General features: G+C 31.8%; 1 protein-coding gene across 1 annotated transcript; it reads left to right on the top strand.

The window, feature by feature from the left end:
* Positions 1-5,171: 5,171 nt before the first annotated feature.
* Positions 5,172-22,687, top strand: LOC110668437 (exocyst complex component SEC6). Its single transcript, XM_058131330.1, has 25 exons — positions 5,172-5,438; positions 5,786-5,824; positions 5,938-6,026; positions 6,154-6,244; positions 6,632-6,721; positions 6,832-6,911; positions 7,864-7,956; positions 9,630-9,656; positions 10,321-10,428; positions 10,627-10,765; positions 10,845-10,889; positions 11,589-11,644; positions 12,139-12,247; positions 13,243-13,383; positions 13,491-13,670; positions 14,063-14,146; positions 14,250-14,336; positions 16,052-16,096; positions 18,956-19,034; positions 19,753-19,822; positions 20,600-20,687; positions 20,794-20,883; positions 21,058-21,174; positions 21,287-21,349; positions 22,388-22,687. Exons 1-25 carry the CDS (start codon positions 5,310-5,312, stop codon positions 22,517-22,519), a joined length of 2,271 nt encoding a protein of 756 aa, XP_057987313.1. The 5' UTR covers positions 5,172-5,309; the 3' UTR covers positions 22,520-22,687.
* The last annotated feature ends 448 nt before the right edge of the window (positions 22,688-23,135 follow it).

A 23,135-nucleotide genomic window follows, 5' to 3' on the forward strand; every position in this document is an offset into this window, starting at 1 on the left:
TTATATCTTTATTGAAGAAAATAAATAAATAAATAAAACAAAATGTTATTAGAATTTGGCTAATTTTGCAAATTAAATTATTGGTTTAAATGACATTGTCCGTCTCATCAATCATCAATTGCAAATTAAACTCCAAAAATGTGTTTGTCATGGCCATGCTTCTTGCTCCTTTCTTCCTTTAAATGAAAATATTTTTGTTGTGTAAAATAAAATAAACAAATAAATAGCTAATTAAGGATAATTTCATTCATTTTTTTTTTCAACTTTAAAATGCAAGAAGTTGTGAGATTTTAAATTTAAATGTTTTTATCTAAATATTTTAAGATTATTTATTTTAAAGTGAAAAAGGAGAGTATTACCTCCTATTGTGTAGCTAACTAATTGTTATCCGACCCCGTAGCTACTTCCTTTTTTTTATGCAATAAATGAAAATATTTTTAAAATGTTTTAGTTGTATATTGATGTTGTCGTGATTATCTGGATCACCAAATGATAGATCTTGAGTCCTTAGGTTGCCTAAAATCAAATAACAAAGTAAAACCTAATAGTTAGCCGACAGTTATTCCAACATTCAAATCAATAATATGAAATATTTAGATAATGGTAATGAAACTGTCAATTGATTAAGGAGTAAGTAAAACGTACTTGGATATGGGCATGAGTATGGCTATTCCCACCTAAAAAGCTCAGATTTTGGGGCTAGACCATATCACGTACAATAAAATAAACAAATAAACAGTCCATTAGAGATAGTGTGAACAGTGTTCTTCTATTTTTAAAACGTAGGGAGAAGTAAAATCTTAAATTTTAGTATACTCATCTATATATTTTTAGATTATTCACTTTTATTGTGAAAAAAAAAAGAGAATATATTAATTGCTATCCAAGTCGTTATATCTTTATTGAATAAAATAAAGAAATAAATAAAACAAAATGTTATTAGAATTTGGCTAATTTTGCAAATTAAATTTTTGGTTTAAATGACATTGTCCTTCTCATCAATCATCAATTGCAAATTAAACTCCAAAAATGTGTTTGTCATGGCGATGCTTCCATTCATATTGTTCATTTTTTTGAGTGAATTTGAAAAATTCTCCATTCATACATATAGAAATTATATATTAATTTTTTAAATATAAAAAATAAGAATTTTGGGACAATAATGTACCTGGTGAATATATATGAGCTTGCTGGGAGCTGCATTAGCAGACGATAATAGCCAGAAATCATTTACATTCTTTTTTTTTTTCAAAGCTGGTATGAACTTTTGACTATTATGAAAATGATTACTTACTCTCTGCTGTCCAGTAGAAGAAGGAGAAAAAGAAAGAAGACATATAATTATTGTGTTGTTTATCAATCCAAATGATGAATGGTAGAAAACAAAAACAGATTTGACACGGATTTATAGAGTTGGAAAGCAGACAAATTAATTAAAGACTCAAATTATGGAAGAAAATTTACTTCCCATCAAACAAAGGAAGAAAATTTTGATAAATTATTATATACTCCTGTTGAATGTGCACTTTCATTTATAGAGTTTTAAATTTAACGAGTAATTGTTTATTATAAATGACTAATGCACCCTATAATTCACCGAAAATTTTAATATAAGAGCATTTCAAGCATCAAAGAGAAAATTAATAATTTTATATGATGCACTTTTATTAAGGATGGCAATGAGTTAAGTATTTTTTGATACTCAATCTGACAGAATATTAATATGGCAAATTTGAGTAATATATAATACTGAGTTTGAAAGATAATATTTGTGAAAAGTTTGGATTTAATTCAGGTTTTATATATTGAATATATGGTATTAGAATTCGTTTATATAAGTAATTAATTAAATATAAAGTATATATTTTATAATAATATTTATAAATTTTTGTATATTAAATAAATATAATTAAAATATTTTATAAAATTATTAAAATTTTTAAATATAAATTAGTAATAAAAAAATTTTTTATGTGTATTATTAATTAAAATATAAAAAATTAAACAAATTCAAGTAATAATAATCAATTTAGGATGAATTCAGATAATAATAATAATAATTATAATAATAATCAAATTCTGATGATTATATTGAATAAAAATTTATTGTTGAAAAAATTATAAATTAAAATTAATTTATGCACAATGATTTCATTATAACCATTAATTGTGATAGATTCCGTACCCAATTTGCCAATGTTATTTTCATTTGGGCAGAGATTGGATTTCTCACATTGATAATTTTCCATGCGAGATGAATAATTGTAAAACGGGGTAAAAGCTTTTTTGAAAAAATAGTATTTAACAAAAAGTTTTTGACCCTTAAACTTCAATGTAGAACGTGTAAAAAGTCTTTCTATAATCCAGACATGCATGAATTCAATGAATGAGGTCATATTCGCTGGCTGTGGGGACATCTCATGCATGCTTCACATGATTAATTGATATGGCTGCTGCTTGGAAAGCTAAGAAGTTGGAAAATTCCTTTTCTTAGCTCACACCTTTTTTTTTTTTAAATACAAATATAAAACATTATGCCATTGTAATTTATCACAATCTGTCATGAAGATTGAAATTAATTATGAGATTTTAAAAAGGAAATGACCAAAAGAAAATTACTAGCATAGATTACTCAAAGAATACATAATAATATCATTCAATTCATATAGATCGACACAATAAAATCTTTCTCTAGTGATTTTAGAGAGAAATTGATTCTTTGTGTGTGTTCTTTCCTTTGACAAAAAAAAAAGATTTTAGAGAGAGATTTTTTTTTTTTTTTAGGGTGCCCTATCTTTTATTTGTCCGATTCATGACTTCCTTTACCCTCATGGGTGAGTGGCTTTCCAAAAGTGGATCATTTCCTCCCTACCCCTGAATGGGACTGTAAATAATTTTGGTGGCTCAATACAGAGAGCTTCGTCTAAAGGCAGTCTAGTGGTCTTTTTAAGCGGCAGAGGAGATGACAATTTAGCTTCTAAAGCGCTCTCTGTTTTCCAAAACTCTTTGTGTTTAATCCTTTGTGTTGTAGCTTTCTCTGGGGCTTTATTGTTTTGGCTTTGTTTCTGCCATTTAATGGTGTTAGTGGTTGTGGATGGTGCTTTTGGGGTACTCTTTTCTCTACGGTAGAACTTGAGTGGATGCTTCGTGAACTTCTCCCTGTGAAGGTTTTTGGAGTTTTCCTTTGTGTCTTTCATGGGATGGATCCATCTTCAGGGCTTTTGGGTGTTCGGTTGTATTCAATTTGTTCGATTTGGGCCCTTTAAGCCCACTTCATTGTATTTCTCTTAAATTGATGAAATTTTTATTTTAAATTAAAAAAAAAAATCTTTGCAGCTGAAGAATTGTCTACACCTCTATACAGTACACTATATAAAAAAAATGACAACCAATCAAATTAATTGCTAGGTCATTTAAGTAATCGATTTAATAATTAATTTAATTAATTATAATAAAATTAATTATAAATAATAATTAATAATTAAATTTAAAAAAAATTTTAATAAAAAATTATAATTAATAATAATAATCAATTTAACAATTAAATATAATCATTATCTCTTAAATTTTATAATTTTATAATTATTTTATAAATTAGTTGTGATTCCCTACTGATTTAGCAGCAACCGAAAAATCGGTTGCTAACTTAAAAAATCTTTTAAAAAAATTAAATTTCTAAATTATACATAAAAATTTAAATAAATAAATTTTCTAAAAATTTGATAAGATAATAAATTATTAATAAAAATTAGTATTAAAAAATTAATATAAAAATATTATCAAAGAAATTATTAATAATAACTATTATAAAAAATTAAATATAAAAAAGATATTTATAAGATAAATTACTAAAAAAATTAATATATATATATATATTGTAACAAAAAAATTATTAAAAATTAATACTATAAATAATTTATTAGCAAAAAATATATTTATATAAAAATTTTTATTTTATGTCAAGGAAAATAAATTAAATAAAAATACTAGAAAAAAAAAGATAATAAAGAAAATAGGTAAAAAAATGATAAAAAAAATAGGTGAAAAAAAAGATGATAAAGAATAAGATATATGAGAAAGGAAAATATGAAAAAGAAAATAGATTAGAAATAAAAATATGACGAAAGAAATGATAGAAAAGAAAAAGAGAAAAAAATAGCAGTGAATAAAAAAAATGAGTAGTTATTTATATATGTAAATTAACAATCGATTTTAACATGTAGATTACTTGTTATTAATTTCTTTCAAAAATTGGATGAGAATTTTTAGGGGAAAAATTTTACAATCAATTTTTAAGTGGTTGTAAAAATCAATTATTGTTACTAACTAATTTATAAATTATTTGCAAATTAAAATTAAAAAAATAATGAAAATTTTTGAAAGAAAAAAAAGTAGCTATTAGCAACCAATTCGTAAATTAATTATAAATTAAAAAAACTAAAAAATTAGATAAAAATTTTTGAGAGAAAAAAAAAAGTTTTCAATAGCAACTAATTGTAATTCAATTCCTAATTATTTATTTAAAAGTTTTGTTAATATTAATTAACAATTAATTTAGTAATTAGTTATAAATTGATTGATAAATAATAATTAATTTTTATATTGATTATTAAATTTTAAAAAATTAATTATTTTATTTAAAAAAATAAAATTATAAATTAATTATAAAATTAATTGTTAATAGCAATCGATTTCAATCGTTATAAACTTTAATCAATTATAAAATTAACCGTAGCTTGTTCTAATTTCTGCAAATAATGTAGGTACGAGCAAAAACCTGCAGATCCAATGGAAGATTCGCCCATTTAACTTACTTTCAAAGCAACAATTTATGGTTCAACATCTTCTTATCGGTTGTCCTACAAAGAAATAAATGAGACCAAACTCAAAATTGCTTCAATAAACTCTATATATGCAGTGTGTCTTTCTCTGCAGAAGTTCTATAATTTGCTATTCTTTGGCAATTTAAGCTTGATTTAAGTTCTGCTTCAGTTTTTTTTTTTTTTTTCAACTTTTTTTTAAGAACCTTGTTAGTTGAAATAAACTAAAAATGTTATTTGAAATAAATTAAAAAATTTTATTAAATTATCTTTTTTTTTTGTAATAAATAATTTTACTTTTTATTACCGTTCACCGTGGAAAAGTATTGAAAAAACATAGACCATGTTGGTCGTCGGTTAGCTCCTCAAATTCAAGCTTCCGTACAAATAATTTTTCATTGAACTTTTATTTTTATTTTTTTTTAATTTCCAATTAGAAGATACTTAAGATCAATTAACAATATCATTCTCTAATCCTTCCGCGGAAAAATGATGGTGGAGGATCTCGGCGTCGAAGCCAAGGAAGCCGCCGTGCGCGAGGTTGCCAAGCTCTTGCCGTTACCGGAGCTCTTGCAGTCTATTGCCTCCATCAAGGCCGATTACATTACGCGCCAACAGGTATCTTTCCTTTTTCGTCATTGTTAACTGAAATTAGATCTCAGTTTTCGTATTCTGTTTTTTCTTGCATCTTCAGGTGGTTCAAGGAGTAGCTTTCTTGTTCTTTAGTTTTTAGGTTTTACTTAGCTTTTGTTGTACTGGAGGTTTTGTTAGTGAATTCTGAGTGAAATAGTTAACAAATTTTGATCTGATAACCTTAGGATTAGTTTCTTGTAGCTTATTGGTAGTTTGGTAACTTGCAATGGTTTTCTTGAGGTTTTTGTACTGTGATGAGATGATAGTGTTTATGAAATGTGGAGTGGAGGGATGATACTCATCTGTATCTTGGTATTGTTATCTGTTTGCAGGCAAATGATGCGCAACTCAGTACAATGGTTGCAGAGCAGGTACATAAAGGGGGACCAATGTCTTGAAACTTTTGGAAGAAAGCTGAATTTGATAATTGGATATTGGTTTGGATTTTTTCTTTTACACTTTGATTCCTTACTTTGAAATGCAGGTTGAGCAAGCACAAACTGGATTGGAAGCACTTGCCTCATCACAGAAGACAATAAATGAGCTTCGTGAGAACTTTATTTCAATTGAAAAGTATGGTGTTGATGAGATGCTCTAAGATGATACTTCAATATGTTAAGAATTATTATTATTATTATTATTAGTGTAATGTATGACATATGGAGCTTTTTTGTCTAATTATGATTGGCTTGTGCTTCAGGCTCTGCCAAGAATGTCAAACCTTAATTGATAATCATGATCAGATAAAGCTTCTTAGCAATGCAAGGAATAACCTAAATACAACATTGAAGGTGGGTGTTCAATCTTTAGTTTCTTAAAGTCATCAATCATGATTGCAATGTTGACAAATATGATAGCATAAAAAAAAAAAACAAAATCACTACATTTACTGAAAATGCTGTCTGCAAGGTACCACTGCTCTAGTGTGGTTGAAATGGCCTAACAAGAATTTATAGAACTCTATTTGCATATTTAATAGGGGGGATTGACATTTTCGGATTATAACGTGGTTGGTCTTATTAAATGACTGATTTTGTTGTGGGATAACAGACACTCTCTTTGTAAGCTGCAGTTTTGGTGCCTCTAGCTTCTGCTTCTATGAATATGTCAATATCAGTATTTTGATCTATTCCTTTTCTGTATGGTTACTGTTTGGCTACTCTTTTGATTCTTTTTAGGATGTTGAGGGTATGATGTCCATATCTGTTGAAGCAGCTGAGGCACAAAATTCTTTGAGCGATGATAAAGAGATTGTTAATACTTATGAGGTAAAACTGACTGATGTTTATCATGTTAAATTCTGTGTAAATAAATCTTGCACATTTTATTTGTTTATTTATATCTTATACTCTGTTTATCTATCATCAATTTGTCACAGAGGCTAACGGCACTTGATGGGAAGCGAAGGTTTGCACTAGCAGCTGCAGCATCTCACAAAGAAGAGGTTGGCAGATTAAGGTATTATCTTATTTCAAATCCCATTTTGGTATAAAAAGCCAATTTGATAACCAAAAATCACTGATCATCTTATATTAGCTGCTAGTTCCTGCCCATTTTCTTGTACATCTGTCTACAGCAAAAGGTGATGCTGGAAGGTGATTAGACCAATGAGAAACAAATTCTCACAATTGAAGAAGAGAAACAAATTCTCACAATTGAAGAAGAGAAACAAATTCTCACAATTGAAGAAGAGAAACAAATTCTTGATAATTCTTATTAGTTCTCAATAATAATTATAATCTAAAACTACTAAATAATAAAAAAAACTAGGTCTATTTATAGAGTTTACATGTCTAATCACATTAAGATTTAGAAACCCTAATTCAGATCTGATTAGGAATATAAATTAAGATAAAATTCCTAATTTTACAATTAAAATTTAATCAACATAATTCCTAAATAAAATTCTAAGCTTCCTATACTGCATGATTAAGTATTTAGAATATCAAAGAAAATTGGTTTATCATTGTAATTGTATGCCAGCATTTTAATTGTGCCATGGAGATTGAATTTGATATTAAAGCTAAAAGTAGCAAATCTGATTGTAAATTCTGCCAATCAACTTTTGCAGAAATAGAAGTCTTAATGCCTGAGCAAGCCAAGAAATTACTTACTAGCTGTTTTAAAGGACAATTCTTGTGCTTGTGTTAAATCCCCTTGTTTTGCCATCTGTCTTTGCTACTTGCAAGAAAATGATTATATGGTTATACTTTTGTTGTTTATGGCCTAATTGCATTCAAAGTGTAAAGCATGATCAACACGTGGTCTGGTGGGTCAAAAAATACATGGAAGATGGCCTGTGATGATAACCATGAAGGCAGAACCTTTGAATTTGTTCATTGTTTACTTGTGATGTTTACTGTGCATTATTTTTTAGCATGAGGTTTAAAGGCATCTTTGCAATGCCCAGAGAATATTTTGAAGATGTAGACCAAACTTGGGAGACCTTTGAGAAGACATTATGGGGTCATATTAACAACTTCTACAAACTTGCGAAAGAAAGGTATGGTGATTGTTTTCTCTTGAATTGTCAATATTTGAAGTTTTTCCTATATGCATCTGAAAGTGTTTTTGTCTGAGTCCTTCTGACTACATTAATTGTGTGTTTCAATGTAAAGAGCATGGTTTTAAATATCAGTCATTGCAGATAAATTCAGCTGCCTGATTCTGTAACACTGTTTCTGATTCCATTATTTAAAACCGTGTTTGCTAAAGGTTTAAGAAAATCCACAGAATTGGCAGCTGATTCAGTCTGTTGCAGACTGATTCAGTTTGATTCCGTTACACTATTTCTGAAGCCAATTCTGATTCTGTTATTTAAATCCCTGGTAAATGGTTTCCCTAGTGCTTGAGGCCCCCCACTTTGAGGGCTGAGGGAGAAATTTTATTTTTTGATATTTTGAGATGATGATTGATTTTTCTTTTAATAATTTTGTTGAATGCTACTTGTTTGTGTAGTTGTTGTTTTCTTCTAGCATTCCTTAGTTCTATCCTGACTCATCCTTTCAAAATGCGTGGGAACCACTCTAACATTCAATAAGGGGAGTAGGGTACTGAGGTTGATCTGAGCTCATTATTTCATTTAGAAAGGATTCCTCTCTCCTTGATAAAAACTTTATGTTCTTTTCAAATGTGTGAACGAAATAGTCCTCCCATTTCTTTCTTATTGCTCTATTTCTTGATCCTTTTAGAATTGGCTTTTTGGCGTTCTTGATGAGCATCTTCTGGTTCAAGTATGTTTGCTATTCTAGAATAAGACTCTTTTTTTTTGCGCTTATGAGCCTGCTTCCAAGGCTTATAAAAGGGCGTCTCTTGCTCCTTAAAGGATTGTAATTTATACTCATTCTTATAATTGTTGGTGTACTACATTCTTTTCTTCTTCTAACACTTTTTCCTTTATCCAAGAAAAAAAAGAAGAAAGTTACTAAGGGAAATGGACTCTAATCTCTAAATAATGCCATTGTCTTTGCTTTCAGCTTGTCTTTGAAAACTATTCTTAAAAGGGCCAAAATTATGATATTTGGTATGAAATAGTTCATTTAACTGGAGTGTTGAAATCACGGGCCAAGAAGTGTGGATTAATAAACAAGCAGGCCTCCATATTGAACTAGGCTCTCCATTACCACAATGGCCTAATCATTTTGGTTTGGTTTGCCAATACTTTTATACCCTTTAATTTTCTTGTATACTGTCGATGTGGGACTTGTTCCCACAAGCCACATATTCCAACATGGAGAAAGAAGAAAATTTATTTTTGTTAGTTCCACTTTATGCTGCAAAAGAATTACCCGACGTTGCTTCATAATTGTCAAATGTTAATAAACTGAAATTGTTTTATTGGGCCCAAAATTGTTTAGACATAAACCAGGATAACGTTTTGCTTGAGCCTTCATTTTAAAGAAAGTAGTTAAAAGAGATACTTGAGTAACTGTGGCTATAAATGTAATTCCATTTTATGGTTCTTAAGCATTTTGACATTTTTTAAGTATAGCTTCTGCAAAACAAATTGCCTATTCTATTCATAAGAGATACTCTTTCATTATTTTTTCATTAGTTAATATTAGAGTGTAAGAACATAACTTGTATGTGTGTGTGGATGGACAGAATAGTACATGCTTGCCGTGTGATCGTTTCATGATGAACTCTAACGAAGTTTTGTGAACTGTACTTTTGCAGCCCACAAACCCTAGTTCGTGCTTTAAGGTATGTTACTGACAACTTCTTAGTCCTCTATTTGATGTAGTTATGATAAGCTGCAAAATACCTGGGGAACATTCTTTTTGTTTTGTTTTTCTTTTATTTTTTAAAGAAGTGGTAGTTCTCAGCTATCCATGCCAAATGGTACTTGTTATGAAATGTTCAAATCAGGATGAGGATTATATCATGTTTGGTGATTGAGAAGTGATCAACGTGATTATGGAAAGCATTCCACTATATCATTACCACCATAAAAATAACTAGTAATTTTATTAATTTTGGATCCACAATTTTTTTTTCCTTTTGAAATTAAGTCTTTTTCTGTATTAGCTTTTTATATTATTTGTAGTTATTGAAATTCTCTTGTTGTTCTTCCACTTGTTGGATTTGGTTTCTATTTCAATAAACTTCTTGTAATATTTGTAGATATCAAAATGCTGTTGTTGACTTGTTGTTCTTCTGTTTGTTGGATGTGGTTTTTAATTTAATAGATCTATCTCTTTTTCTTTTTTGATGAAATAAATATGGCATATCATGGATAAAGTACTTAAATGTGAAAATTAAGTTTTGATTATGTTAATAATATATAACATGCTAATGCACCTTAATTTTACAATAAAGGGAAGGAATTGATGTCTTTTTTTTTTTTTAAATCCATTTCTTTCTTCAGGGTGGTTGAAATGCAAGAGATTCTTGATCAACAACTTGCTGAGGAGGCAGCTGAGGCTGAAGGAGGTGGTGCAATGGCAACAATTGCAAATCCTCGCAGATCTGCCACGTAACTATTTTTTAGTTATTTTTAGTTTTATATCTTTGCTTTGTAGTTTGGGATTAAGGCTTAGCTGTTGTTGTTGTATCTTTGCTTTGTACTAGACTTCGATTGCCTTTTTCATTGATGATTTTGTATTTTATATTGTCCTTCTCCATTTACAAGCTGTATTCCAAACTTTGTTCATTGTTTCCTTATGGACTCCAGAAAATCTACTTCTACAATGGCTTCTTCTGAAAAGCCTACACAACAGAAGTTAAAGGTTCAGGGAAAGGGGTATAAGGATAAATGCTATGAGCAAATTAGGAAGTCAGTTGAAGGACGTTTCAACAGGCTGCTAACGGAGGTACTTTTTCTTAATCAGTCTCTTCTGTGATAATTTTTTTATTCAATGTGTATTTTTCTAATGGTGATTCGTTAATCAGTTTGTCTTTCAAGACCTCAAAGCTGCTTTAGAAGAAGCCCGTACGGTATGCATTATCGATATGTATAATTGTGTGACATAAATACTGAATTTATCCTAGGTGCTTGAGATGGAAGTTTCTGTCAGTTTATGTATCTTCTTTAATATAATTTGCCTGAGATTCTTGTCACATTGATGCAGGTTTGTTATTCTGCTCTAAATTTATTCAAAATTTACTGTGGAATGGAAATCTATTCAAAAGAGAGGTGTCCCATGAAATGAGATTGCTTGAATGTTCAAAAATTAGCAGTCCCAAAATACTATTCTGAAGTATCTGACATATAAAAATATGATTTATATTCTAAAAAATCCATATTGTCCGTTTTGGCATGATGTTACAATGGATATGTAGCTTCTAAAAATGCAAGTTTGAACACTCCATTTGGACATGCAAAAAATTGATAATGGATGCATATTTGCTAATGTCCATGCACGAATGTTCTTGCTTGTGCATGCTTGTGTTCATATGCTTTGGAGTTGCGAAAGCAGCTATTGCATGCATACATACCATAAAATCAATGTGTTTTTCTTGCTTATTTCTTCTCTATCTTATGGTTTAATTACTTTAATGTGATTGTATGAGAGTTTTAAGCATCTCTTTGCAAATGTAATGAACTTAAATTCTATGTTTCTCCATTTCTATGGGCTCCAAATACTGCTAACTTTCTGATGTCATTTGTTTCCTTTTTCTTTTTTCCATATTTAGATTGGAGAAGAGCTTGGAGATATTTATGATTATGTAGCCCCATGTTTTCCCCCAAGGTTTACCCAATGCAATCTGTTTATTTTTGTTAATCTATGTGGACGGTTGCTGATTTCAGCTATTATTTCAAACTATAGATTGCCTTATTTTTTTAATTTATGCCTACTTTTGTGCATTCTCATTGTGGTGTATAATGAGATTGTTTTATGTGCCACCCTGAATTTGCTTGATCCTCTTTTCTTTTGTATTATGCCAAATGCTTTTAGAATCCTTGTAATTTTGTCAATGTCCTATTAGGCCGCTATTTTTACAAAAAGAGTTTTGCTCAATTTGGTTTTTTGTAAGACCACTGTACAGAAATACTTTTGCAGCTGGCCATTAGGGTTTCGAAAAAGGTGTGAAACATCCTATATTTGCCAGCCAATGTGGGATTCCCTGATTTGTTCTGTGTATTTTGGATTTGCAGCCACTTGTTTGTAACAGAATGATACAAACAAAACATATGATACATTTCATGAGCATAAAATATTAATTTGATCTTTGGTGCTGGCAGATATGAAATATTTCAACTGATGGTAAATCTGTATACTGAGAGGTTCATTCAGATGCTCAGATTGCTTAGTGAAAGGGCAAATGAAATATCAAATATAGAGATTTTAAAGGTATCTCAGCTGGTCCCTAATGTGTTTTCAATGTCTTAGCCGCTATCCGTAACGGCATATTCCATTCTAGATGAGAGCTGGCTATGTAATGCTATGTTATGTGATGTAGCAAGTTTGATCATGAGCCAACCTGACCCATTTTAATGTTTATTAGCATAGCATTAACTCCTTTGTGATTGGTATTATGGATATATGGCTACTGAAAAGTGAAAACACTAATGCTAGCATCATCATCCAAAATGAAGAAGAAATTGCATGCTTTAGGGGGCGGGTGTGAGTCACTTCCATTTAATTATTGAATTTTCATTTGTTTCTCTATTGTTCTCCTATGAAGTTGTTTACTTTTCATGGGGGGTTTGTGGATATCATTGATAATGAGTTGATTTCCCTGCTGCAAAGCTTCTAGATATATATCTATATATAAACCCAAGGACATATTCACCATCCAGGATTGGTGCACTGATCATGGATGTTTTGTTCTATAAGCAGAATGCATTAGATGTTTACCCTAATTGTAAATTTATAAGGCAAATAAATAAATATCAGTATCATTAACAAGTTGTAAAGATAATTGACATACTACCAGGAAGATTAGAGAAACAAATTCTCTGGAATAATGAGAGAAATTCTCAAGAAGAACTCTTATTAGTTCTCAAATATAGTTATCATAATCAAAAGGTTACTAAATAATAGAAATCTGGACCTATATATAGTTTTTTTGCAATCCTAATCACATTAGAATTAGGAATCTTGATTCAATTCTAATTAAAAATAGTAAACTATCCAAAATAAAATAAAACAATTCCTAAATATAATACTAAACCTAATAATAATAAAATTACTAAATAATAAAACTTTAAATTTCCTAATTCTGCAATAACTATAACTTCTACACTCCATTTTCCTATGCTGCATCAATAATTCAATAATATTTATTAACTTGGGCATTTTCCACAAGATTTATTATACATCTGATACTGATTTCTTGCAACTAGGTAACTGGTTGGGTAGTTGAATACCAAGATAATCTGATTGGCCTTGGTGTTGATGAGTCTCTGGCACAAGTTTGTTCGGAGAGTGGTGCCATGGATCCCCTTATGAACTCATATGTTGAGAGAATGCAAGCTACAACAAGGGTATTGATATCACATCTGATTCGCCCATGTTGTTCTGCTTTGAATGTGTATTCTTTTTAGCTTCGACTGTTTGTTCTCACAACTTTTATTTACCTATGCTTCTCTAGAAATGGTACTTGAATATCCTGGAAGCTGATAAGGTACAGCCACCAAAGAAAACGGATGATGGAAAGCTGTACACTCCAGCTGCTGTTGATCTGTTCAGGATTCTAGGAGAGCAAATTCAAATTGTTAGGGACAATAGCACTGATGTGATGCTATATAGGATTTCTTTGGCAATAATTCAGGCAAGTGTGACTATTTTGTAGAAAAGTTGTTATAGTTTGCAATTGATTTTCCAGCTCACACACCCACAAACTTTCATGCAACAATGGCTAGTTTTTATGGAAATACTTTGTAGTAGTTTGTGATTTATCTTCAGTCTCACAGAGATGGAAATATATGATGTTTTCAAATTCACACACACACAGAGGAGAGATAATTTCAAGTGGAAAGTGTGTGCGCATATATATCGTGTGTGGAATGATATTATTTAGATCAATCTTTTGCATTGCATTTGTACCACCTGACTGTTACTGCTTTGCTTATAGAGGACAAGGACTTCTGCTGACAACACATGGACAGTAGACTTTTTTTAATTTTACTTTTTGGTTTTCACTGTTTGTCTGTCTTTCTGTAGGTGATGATAGATTTTCAAGCAGCTGAAAGGAAGAGACTTGAGGAGCCTGCTTCTGATATTGGTCTGGAACCTTTATGTGCAATGGTATGTGATCTTTTCTATTTATATAATTTTGTGCAAGTAATTTTTCTGTTTTGAATGCTGATTTTATTTACCTTTTGCTTTCCACTGTAAACATCATCCACAGATAAACAACAATCTGCGCTGTTACGACCTTTCAATGGAGCTGAGCAACAGCACCATTGAAGCACTTCCTCAAAACTATGCTGAGCAGGTTATGATCTAGTTTTTCCCATTTTCCCTCCTAATTTGTTCCATTTTTGGTCTGTATCATTTGTAATGGTGAAAAGATGGGTATGGACATGAATACTAGGTTTGGTTGGGGGAAAGGAAATTTGAAAGAAAGGGAAAAGGAATTATAGGGATGAAAGGAAGTGGGATGAAGTGTCTGACTATGTGAAGGGTTTCCTTCTGTCCTGGTTGTTGAGATGGCAAAAGGAAGTGATGCATTATGGATGTTTGAATCTTCAATTTGATAGGAACCTGCATCTTCTTTTGAAAGTTATTGTAATGGTACTGTTCATGCTTTTTGTGGATATTTCCACACTGCTATGCCATTAATTTAGTTTGAGTGCTTGGGCTTTTGGCTTCCTTAACTAGGATTTTGAATCAATCTTGTGATATTTAATGCTTTACGGTACTGGAGTCCACTTAGTTGTTTTAATATCTTGTTACAGAGAAATGGAATGGTATTGAGAGTTGAAGCTTTGCTGTTGGCTTGGTGGCTAGGATTTTCATCATCTTGTTCTACCACTCTCAATCATCCTTCTTCCTTCATTTCCATTCCTCGCCTATTTTTTTCTTAAACCATGCACTCAATATAGCAACCTTGGTCACAAATCACAAACTAGACTTGGAAGGCATTTGAATTGTTTAGGAAGCCATTGTTCTTTGTATGGCTTATGTATCTTCTGGTAATTTCTATGCAAGGATACCTTCTATGAAATGTCTTCTTATATAGGCATTAAATATACAAATTTTCTTAAAACTTCCCTAGGACTATTTTTTAGCTTTGATCCCCATCTAGGTTTCTTCTGACTGTTTGTTTATTTTAGTCTTGTAGAAGGAATAAAGGTTAGGTTCAATTAGATGGAGTTTTGGTGCCAAAACGTAGCCAATTGAAGTATGCAGGTTCTATCATCCAAAAAACTAGAGTAATAGATGACGGTATAATTCATAGGATCAAAACAAGACGGATGAAATGGAGGAGTGCAAGTATGTGATAGGTGCACTACGCGACTGTAGAATCCCTAACAAAGTGAAAGGTAAGTCCTATAGAATTATGGTCAAGCTAGCTACGTTGTATGGGAGTGAATGTTGGGTATCTAAGTTGTAGGTATCATACCCACAAGATGAGTTTGGCAGAAATGTTGATGTTGAGTTGGATGTATGTTAAATCGATAATAGGTAAGATTGAGAATGACCACTCTTGCCAAGGAGTGCATGTAGCATACATTGTGGATAAAATGAGAGAGCATTGATTAAGATGGTTTGGTTATATGGAGCATCGAATGCCCTATTATGGAAGTGTGGTGGTGGAATGAGTGATAAGGGAAGATGGGAGACCTAAAAGGATGTGGAGGGAAGTAGTATCAAAAGATTTACATTTTTTTGAGTATTGATGGTGGAAAATGATCCATATAGCTAACCCCAAATAGTTTGGGACTAAGGCTTTGTTGTTGTTGTTGCAAGGAGAAATAATATGATGTTATACATATGTTTGTTTGTTTCTAGTTTGATGTGTGCATATCTGAATAAAAAAGGAATACCCCAGTATGAACAAATCTCTTTCACTTCTCCATATGTATGTGAACCATTATATTGCTTGCAATCAATTTCTATCACCAAGTCTTGGAGTCTGCATGTTAGAATGTAAATTGTTTCTAGCCTTTTGCTCTTCTTAAAGTGGGATCCTCATTGCTTTCGCAGGTTAATTTTGAAGATACTTGCAAAGGTTTCCTAGAGGTTGCAAAGGTATGAAGTTTGATTGTGGTTCCTTCTTCTCTCACTTTTTTCTTCCCTTCCTTTTGTTTTTTCAATTTCTTTTTTGGTCTTCTTATATTCCAATATCCTTTTATTCTGTTCATTTATCATATCCTTTGTTTTAGATATTGAATCATCATGATACAATTAAATTCCTCTCTACTGAATTTAAATTAACTATTCTAGGGCTTAATGAAGTCAAAGATCTATGTAGATTATGTGTCAATGGTTTCTTTTTTTGAATCTTGGCTTATAATTTTGCCTGTTGGAGGCTTTTAACCATTTATGATTGTAGCGTAAATCTTGGATCAAGTGATAGGCGTGTTATTACTTTTAGTTTTCATTTATTGTCATCTGTGATGGGGTGATTTTATATTTGCCTTTTGGTTTGGCGACAGTTGCAGTTTAAGGATTTTGATCCTCTGTTTGATTTCCCATGCGCTATTTGCTGGCAAAATATTGATTGCAAATATATGTCTGGAAACGGATTTTTTTTTTTTTTGAAATATCTGGAAAGAGAACTATTAGGACTAATAGAGGAAGAAGTTTGATGGTCATGTTATTTTGTTAATCTAGGGTCTTTGGTGTTGTTTTGCTTTGAAGTTCCACCATATTAGATGGAATAGATTAGAGAAAAAAATAAAATGATAAGTATGAGGCACCAGGTTTGCATATTCCATTTGTGTTGTCTTTTGCCTTTCATGTGTTTTGATGCTTTTTGGTGCAATGACTAGAAAAGTCCAATTCTGATACAGCAACCATGTAAGCGCAGCATGGAGTTTGGTCATTGCAAGCCCTTTTTTTCTGCTATATTTGATGCAATATTGGAAACTAAGAAATTATATTCATTATAGAATTAGGAAGCTTAGATTTCTATTGTTTAGGAATTCTATTATTATTTCGGAATATTTATAGATTCTATTAGGTTTAGTGTTTTATTATTTAGGAATTTTGTATTAATTTTGGATTTCTAATTAGTATTTGATTAGGTTTCTCTTGCTTAAGGATTTCAAATCCTTGTATTAGTAGGACTTGTATTTTACTATAAATACCAACTACGTATTTTATTAGGGAGAATCATTATGATTATTATTGAGAATTAATAAAATGCTTTAAGAAATAGTTTCCATTAAGAATGTGTTTCTCTTCCCTTCTGTCTTGAGAATGTGTTTGTAGAGATCCTTTTGTTTTTTCTCATTCTACATCAATTTGGTATTAGAACAAAAGAACAAAATACCAGGAGACAATCTTCCCAAGCAAGAATTCCTTTCTGCCCCCAAGCTAACTATCTAGCTGGAATAATACAATTCAAAAACAAGCTAAGTTCTCCCATACCCCTCTTAACACCCCTAGTTCCCTTTATAAAGATTTCCTGCTCCTCCTGTCACATGCTCCTCTGGAAATTCCTCAAACAGAATGTTGCTCTGCTGGACAGCTGATTTGTGCCCTTCTAGATCCTTTTTTGGCCTTCTAGAATATTCTAACTGTTTTCTCCTTGCTCTTCCTTGCATGCCTACTAATTTATCATCTGCATCACATATTTATTCAGCCAATAACCGAGATCAACTAACTGTCCTTTCATATTATTTGAATTTATCTTGTAGTCTCTTAATGTGAGTCCACAACATGAAGTCTTACTAAAAAAAGACAATTAAAAGCTCTTACCAATATTAAAGACTTTTTTGTTTAATTCAAAATGAACGTCAAAATAGGAATCAGCACGTCAAAATTGACAAGGAGAGGTCATGTCAAATTTTTTGCTGAGGTGGTGCTGATGTGATCGACTGACATGGCACTGAGCTGGATGACGTGAATGATGACTTTGCACAAGATGTTGATAAAATTGGTGATGATGTCAGCAAGGTATGGACCACGATCAGGTGGAACACAGCTGACAGTTGCTGTTGTGAGCTTGGATGTCTTTGCTTTGGATCTTTGATCCGACCCATCAGGTTTGGGCTACTGGGGCCTCGGATTGAAGTTCCAACAGTGGTAAAGGGATGGCCAGTGAACAGCAAGGCCTGAAGACCTTCAAACACTGAATTTTGCTAGATTCCGGTCGTGATGCAATTCAGGTCAATATCCTACTCGATGGGATTTCCATCACTGTTCAATGCCTGATGGACAGACTGGCACCAGAATGGTTGCATGGTGTCGATCCTTAGTTAGGCATAGGTGGCACAGTGATCTATTGATGGGAGATTGGTGGGTGTTGAAGGAGGGAATGATGACAGTTCTATGCTTCTCTGTTTTTTTTAAAAAAAGAAAAAACTAAAAGAAATTTTTGAGAAAGCTAAAACACAGGTTGTATTTGTAGGGCGTTGATACCAAATTGATTTAGAGCGAGAAGAAACCAAAGGTTCAATAGAAATACATACTCAAGACAAAGGAAGAGAATCATTCTTTAGAGAAACTAATTCTCAAAGCTTTTTATTAGTTTTCAATAATAATCATAATAATTCTTCCTAATAAATTACCTAAACATAGATGTTTATGGTAAAATAACTAATTGTATGAATACTAGGATTTGAAATCCCTAAACCAAAAAACCTAATCAAAATACTAATTAGTTATCCCAAATCAATACAAAATTCCTAAATAAAAAGTACTAAGACTAATAGAACTTTATAAATATTCCTAAATAGAATTCCTAAACAATAGAAATCTGAACTTCCTAATTTTATAATGAATATAATTCCTAAATTGAGTCTTCTTCCAATACTATATCAGTATTCCTGATACCTGAAGTATCATTGCTAGTCTGTTTTTTAGTGTAGATAATGATCTTGATTGGCATCCTTCTTGGAAAAGGATCATCTCGCTCATGTTCAAACTGCTCATTGATGGCAGGAAGCTGTGCATCTAACTGTAAGGGTTATCTTTGAAGACCCTGGAGTGCAGGAGTTGCTTGTGAAGCTTTATCAGAAAGGTGAAGTACTTTTTCTATCTGTAGTTATGTTACTCTAGAAGTTCCACGCATCTATGCATTATATTCATATATGCTGTTCCTGTTGATTAGTTGCTTGTCTGACTGCTGCCAATTGTTTATCAATGCCCTGTTAAGTTTTTATCTTATATTATGATTTTACCGACTGTTAACATGAACTTGGCTGCAGTAGTTTTTTGTCACCCTTTGGTGCCTGTTGCTCTTGTATTGTTCCTTTGTCATGAGAGAATGCTTAATTGGATGCTATCTTTTGCAATATCAAACTGTGGATTAAACATTATGTGGTAGTCAAGTTCTATGCAAGACTGCAAGTAACAGACGATCCTGTTGAATTAACACTGAAGATATTACTAATATAGAAATTAATTAGTCAAGAAAGACAGTTTGTTCGAGTGCTTTCTAAGAAATGGGGATTTTTGAAATTTAATGTAATCTAGAATTTTTGGGAAATTTTCAAGTAGACTGCTTGATGAGATGTTTTGTCTACGAAATATTATGCTCTTTTAACTGCTGATTAGAAATTTTTTATTGGTCCCAATACAAGATGCAATGAGCTACATTATTTGAGATTTTGATCATTGTACCATGTCATGTGCATCTAATATTTTCCACAGTTGTTGAAAGAAACTAAATCAATTTTCTTGTTGTTTCTACTCCACAAGTTTTTGTCTGAAAATTTTTTTTCCTTTTTATATTTCAGAATGGTGTGAAGGACAAGTCACAGAGTACTTAGTTGCAACATTTGGCGACTATTTTACAGATGTGAAGATGTAAGTTCAATTTCTTTTGATTTTGGGCCATCCCTTCTGTCAGCAACTATTCTTCTGCCCCCTTAGTTTAGAACAGTAAATTAATTAGCATTTGAAACTAGTTCTTGAGCTTTTTAAGCTACTAGTTTTATATCCATGGCCAATTTACAGGATAGGTTGCATTCTTATATTTTCAGAGCCAAATTAGCTCGGTGGAGCCCACTTGCAAAGTTGTCATTTTATTGTCGGACACATGATGCAACCCCTAAATCCTCTTGTTCATTCTATTGGTATTCCTTATGACCTTTTCATGCAGTGTGACCAGCGTCGTCTGTGATTGTACCAAGGGAAAATGCTACTTTCTGGAGTGAAAGTGAACAAGTTAATCCATGATTTGCGGCTTAAAGTCCATAAATAAATGTAACTGAAGGGAAATGCTGAAGATATTAGGAAATTATGAGTTTTGTCATGATATATTGCACTTTCAGCCTCTATCATTAGTTAGTTAATCAGACAAATGTTTAATTAATATCACTTCCTGCTCAATTTAACCCGTATAGGCTTGTAACAATGCAATTAAATCTTCCTCTTATCTTTAAGTTGTTATCTTGAAACCCAAAACATCCACTCCTGTGCCTCCATAAATGTTTAATTGTGACTGGCAGGATTTCTTACCAATGACCATCTAAATTACTTTTGTTGAAGAGTACATTGTCCAAATATAGCTTCCTTATTCTTGTGTGTCTGGTTTGAACCAGAATCATTATCTCTTATTGGTTTTAATTTTTGGTTTTTAAGGTATATTGAAGAAAGATCGTTCAGGAGATTTGTTGAAGCTTGCCTGGAGGAGACCGTTGTGGTTTACATTGATCATCTTCTGACACAGGTTCTTTTTCTTTTAAAATATCAAGTGGGATTTTTTCTTGCTCACATTCTTCTTAATCTTTGATTTTCATGATATATCATCATTAATGTACTTCTGATTATCGTAGAGAAACTACATCAAGGAAGAGACTATAGAACGAATGAGGCTGGACGAAGAGGTTATTATGGATTTTTTCAGGGAATACATAAGTGTCTCTGTAAGTACTGCACTTTAGTTTGGATATTTTGCTGCCTTTTTTTTTTTTTTTTTGAGAAATATAGTCAAAAGTACATCTATTGGGACATACATCTGTTTGTTTCTTTCCTTTTTTTTTAAAAAAAATTTATTTTCATGTTCTTTGAAATCTGATTTTCTTATACCTTTGCTTCAGAAAGTAGAAAGTAGAGTGAGGATACTGAGCGATTTAAGAGAACTTGCGTCAGCAGAGAGCTTGGATACCTTTACACTCATATATACAAATATTCTTGAACATCAACCTGACTGTCCGGTAAACATAGATTATCTTTTTCTTCTTCTTCCTCTTCTTCTTCTTCTTTTAATGTTTATTTGGTCTGAATAGTCGTCATTTGTTATGTGATTCTCTTTGTTCCCTAATGCAGCCTGAAGTGGTTGAGAAGCTTGTGGGACTGCGAGAAGGCATACCTCGAAAGGATGCAAAAGAGGTATCTTGTTATACTTATTTTTTAATTTATTTACCACACGCACGCGCGCGCGCACACACACACATATATATATATTGTGGGGCGTTAAGATGTGATTAACAACCATATAATTCAAGTTTACACAAAATCATCCTAAAGATGATATAGCTGCTTCAATTAGTTTATACAACTCAACTCATCTCAACTCAACTAAGTCTTTGTCCCAAAAATTTATTGGGGTCGGCTTTATGGATTCTCGTTCTCCACTCTAAACGATTTTGGGTTAAATCCTTAGAAATGTGTAATGTTTCTAGGTTATGTTGTACTACTCTCCTCCAAGTCAGTTTAGGTTTACCCCTTTTTTTCTTTTTATCCTCTAACCCAATGTGCTCTACTTGTCTAACTGGAACATCCGTATGTCTACGCTTCACATGACCAAACCACCTCAATCTACTTTCTCTCAACTTATCCTCAATTGGCACCGCTCCTACTTTTTTCTAATACTCTCATTACGGACTTTATCTGGTCTAGTATGGCCACTCATCCACCTTAACATTCTCATCTCTGCAACTCTCATCTTAGACACATACGGCTCTTTCATTGTCCAACACTCACTACCATATAATATGACTGGTCGTATGGCTGTGCGGTAAAATTTTTCTTTCAACTTATTAGGAATCTTGCGATCACATAAAACTCCCCTAGCACGTCTCCACTTCAACCATCCAACTTTAATCCTATAACTAACATCCTCTTCACATCCACCATGTATTTGAAGGATTTAGCCGAAATATTAAAGTGAGTACTTTGGGGTAATACCACTCTATCCAAACTAACTCCTTCCCTATCACCAGTCCGGCCTTCACTGAACTTGCAATGCATGTATTCTGTCTTCATTCTACTTAACTTAAAACCCTTTAACTCTAGAGTTCTTCTCTAAAACTCTAGCTTTCAATTAGTCAATAATGGTTAGGAATTTTTTTTCTTAAAAAAAAAAGGAAGAAAAATTGGGAACTTGTAAGGTCTTCTGAAATTAAATGTATTTCGTCCTCCTTACAGGTCGCACAAGAGTGCAAAGAAATTTATGAGAATTCGCTTGTGGATGGAAACCCTCCAAGGGCTGGTTTTGTGTTCCCAAAAGTGAAGTACTTGTCAGCTTCTAAAGGTTATCTCTGGCGAAAGCTTACTTAGTTCAACTACAAATGCCAATATTGTATGTGGATCACAACTGCTGTAAATTTTTTACTCTGTTCATTCCAAGTGATAAATTGATTTATGTTACATTTCTCAATAACCTATACGATTATTAATCTTTGTATTTATGCATTTCTGGCTAATAAATTCAATTGTTACTTAAAAGAGTAATTTTGTTGATTGATAACACTGGGGAGTTGGGATTTTTAGAGCGGAAAAGAAAAAAGAAACAAAAAATATGCCGACAAAATCATTTTCCATGCACATCGTCAGACAGTAGCGTCAATATTGGCAATATATTCAGATTGGCAGATTGTTATATATAAATGCCTTAGAACTTTGGGTCCAAACCTGTGCTAGATAGTGGAACTGAGAAAAATAAATAGAAGGTTTTGGCAATTAGCATGGACTTTCTCAGCTGGAGCTTCATGCCATGGTGATACATTTATTTTATTTATTTGCTTTTATCTATCCTATTGTAGCCCCTTTTTCAGGATACACTCATTTGCCATTAAATTAATTATTATCAAAAGCATATATTCAATGAAATCTCAGTCGAACTCAGAAGTACTTATCTCAGTCGATTAAGATGCAAGGAAAATAAGATAAAATG

Source organism: Hevea brasiliensis, chromosome 12, assembly GCF_030052815.1.
Source record: "Hevea brasiliensis isolate MT/VB/25A 57/8 chromosome 12, ASM3005281v1, whole genome shotgun sequence".
In the NCBI taxonomy this organism is placed as follows: domain Eukaryota; kingdom Viridiplantae; phylum Streptophyta; class Magnoliopsida; order Malpighiales; family Euphorbiaceae; genus Hevea; species Hevea brasiliensis.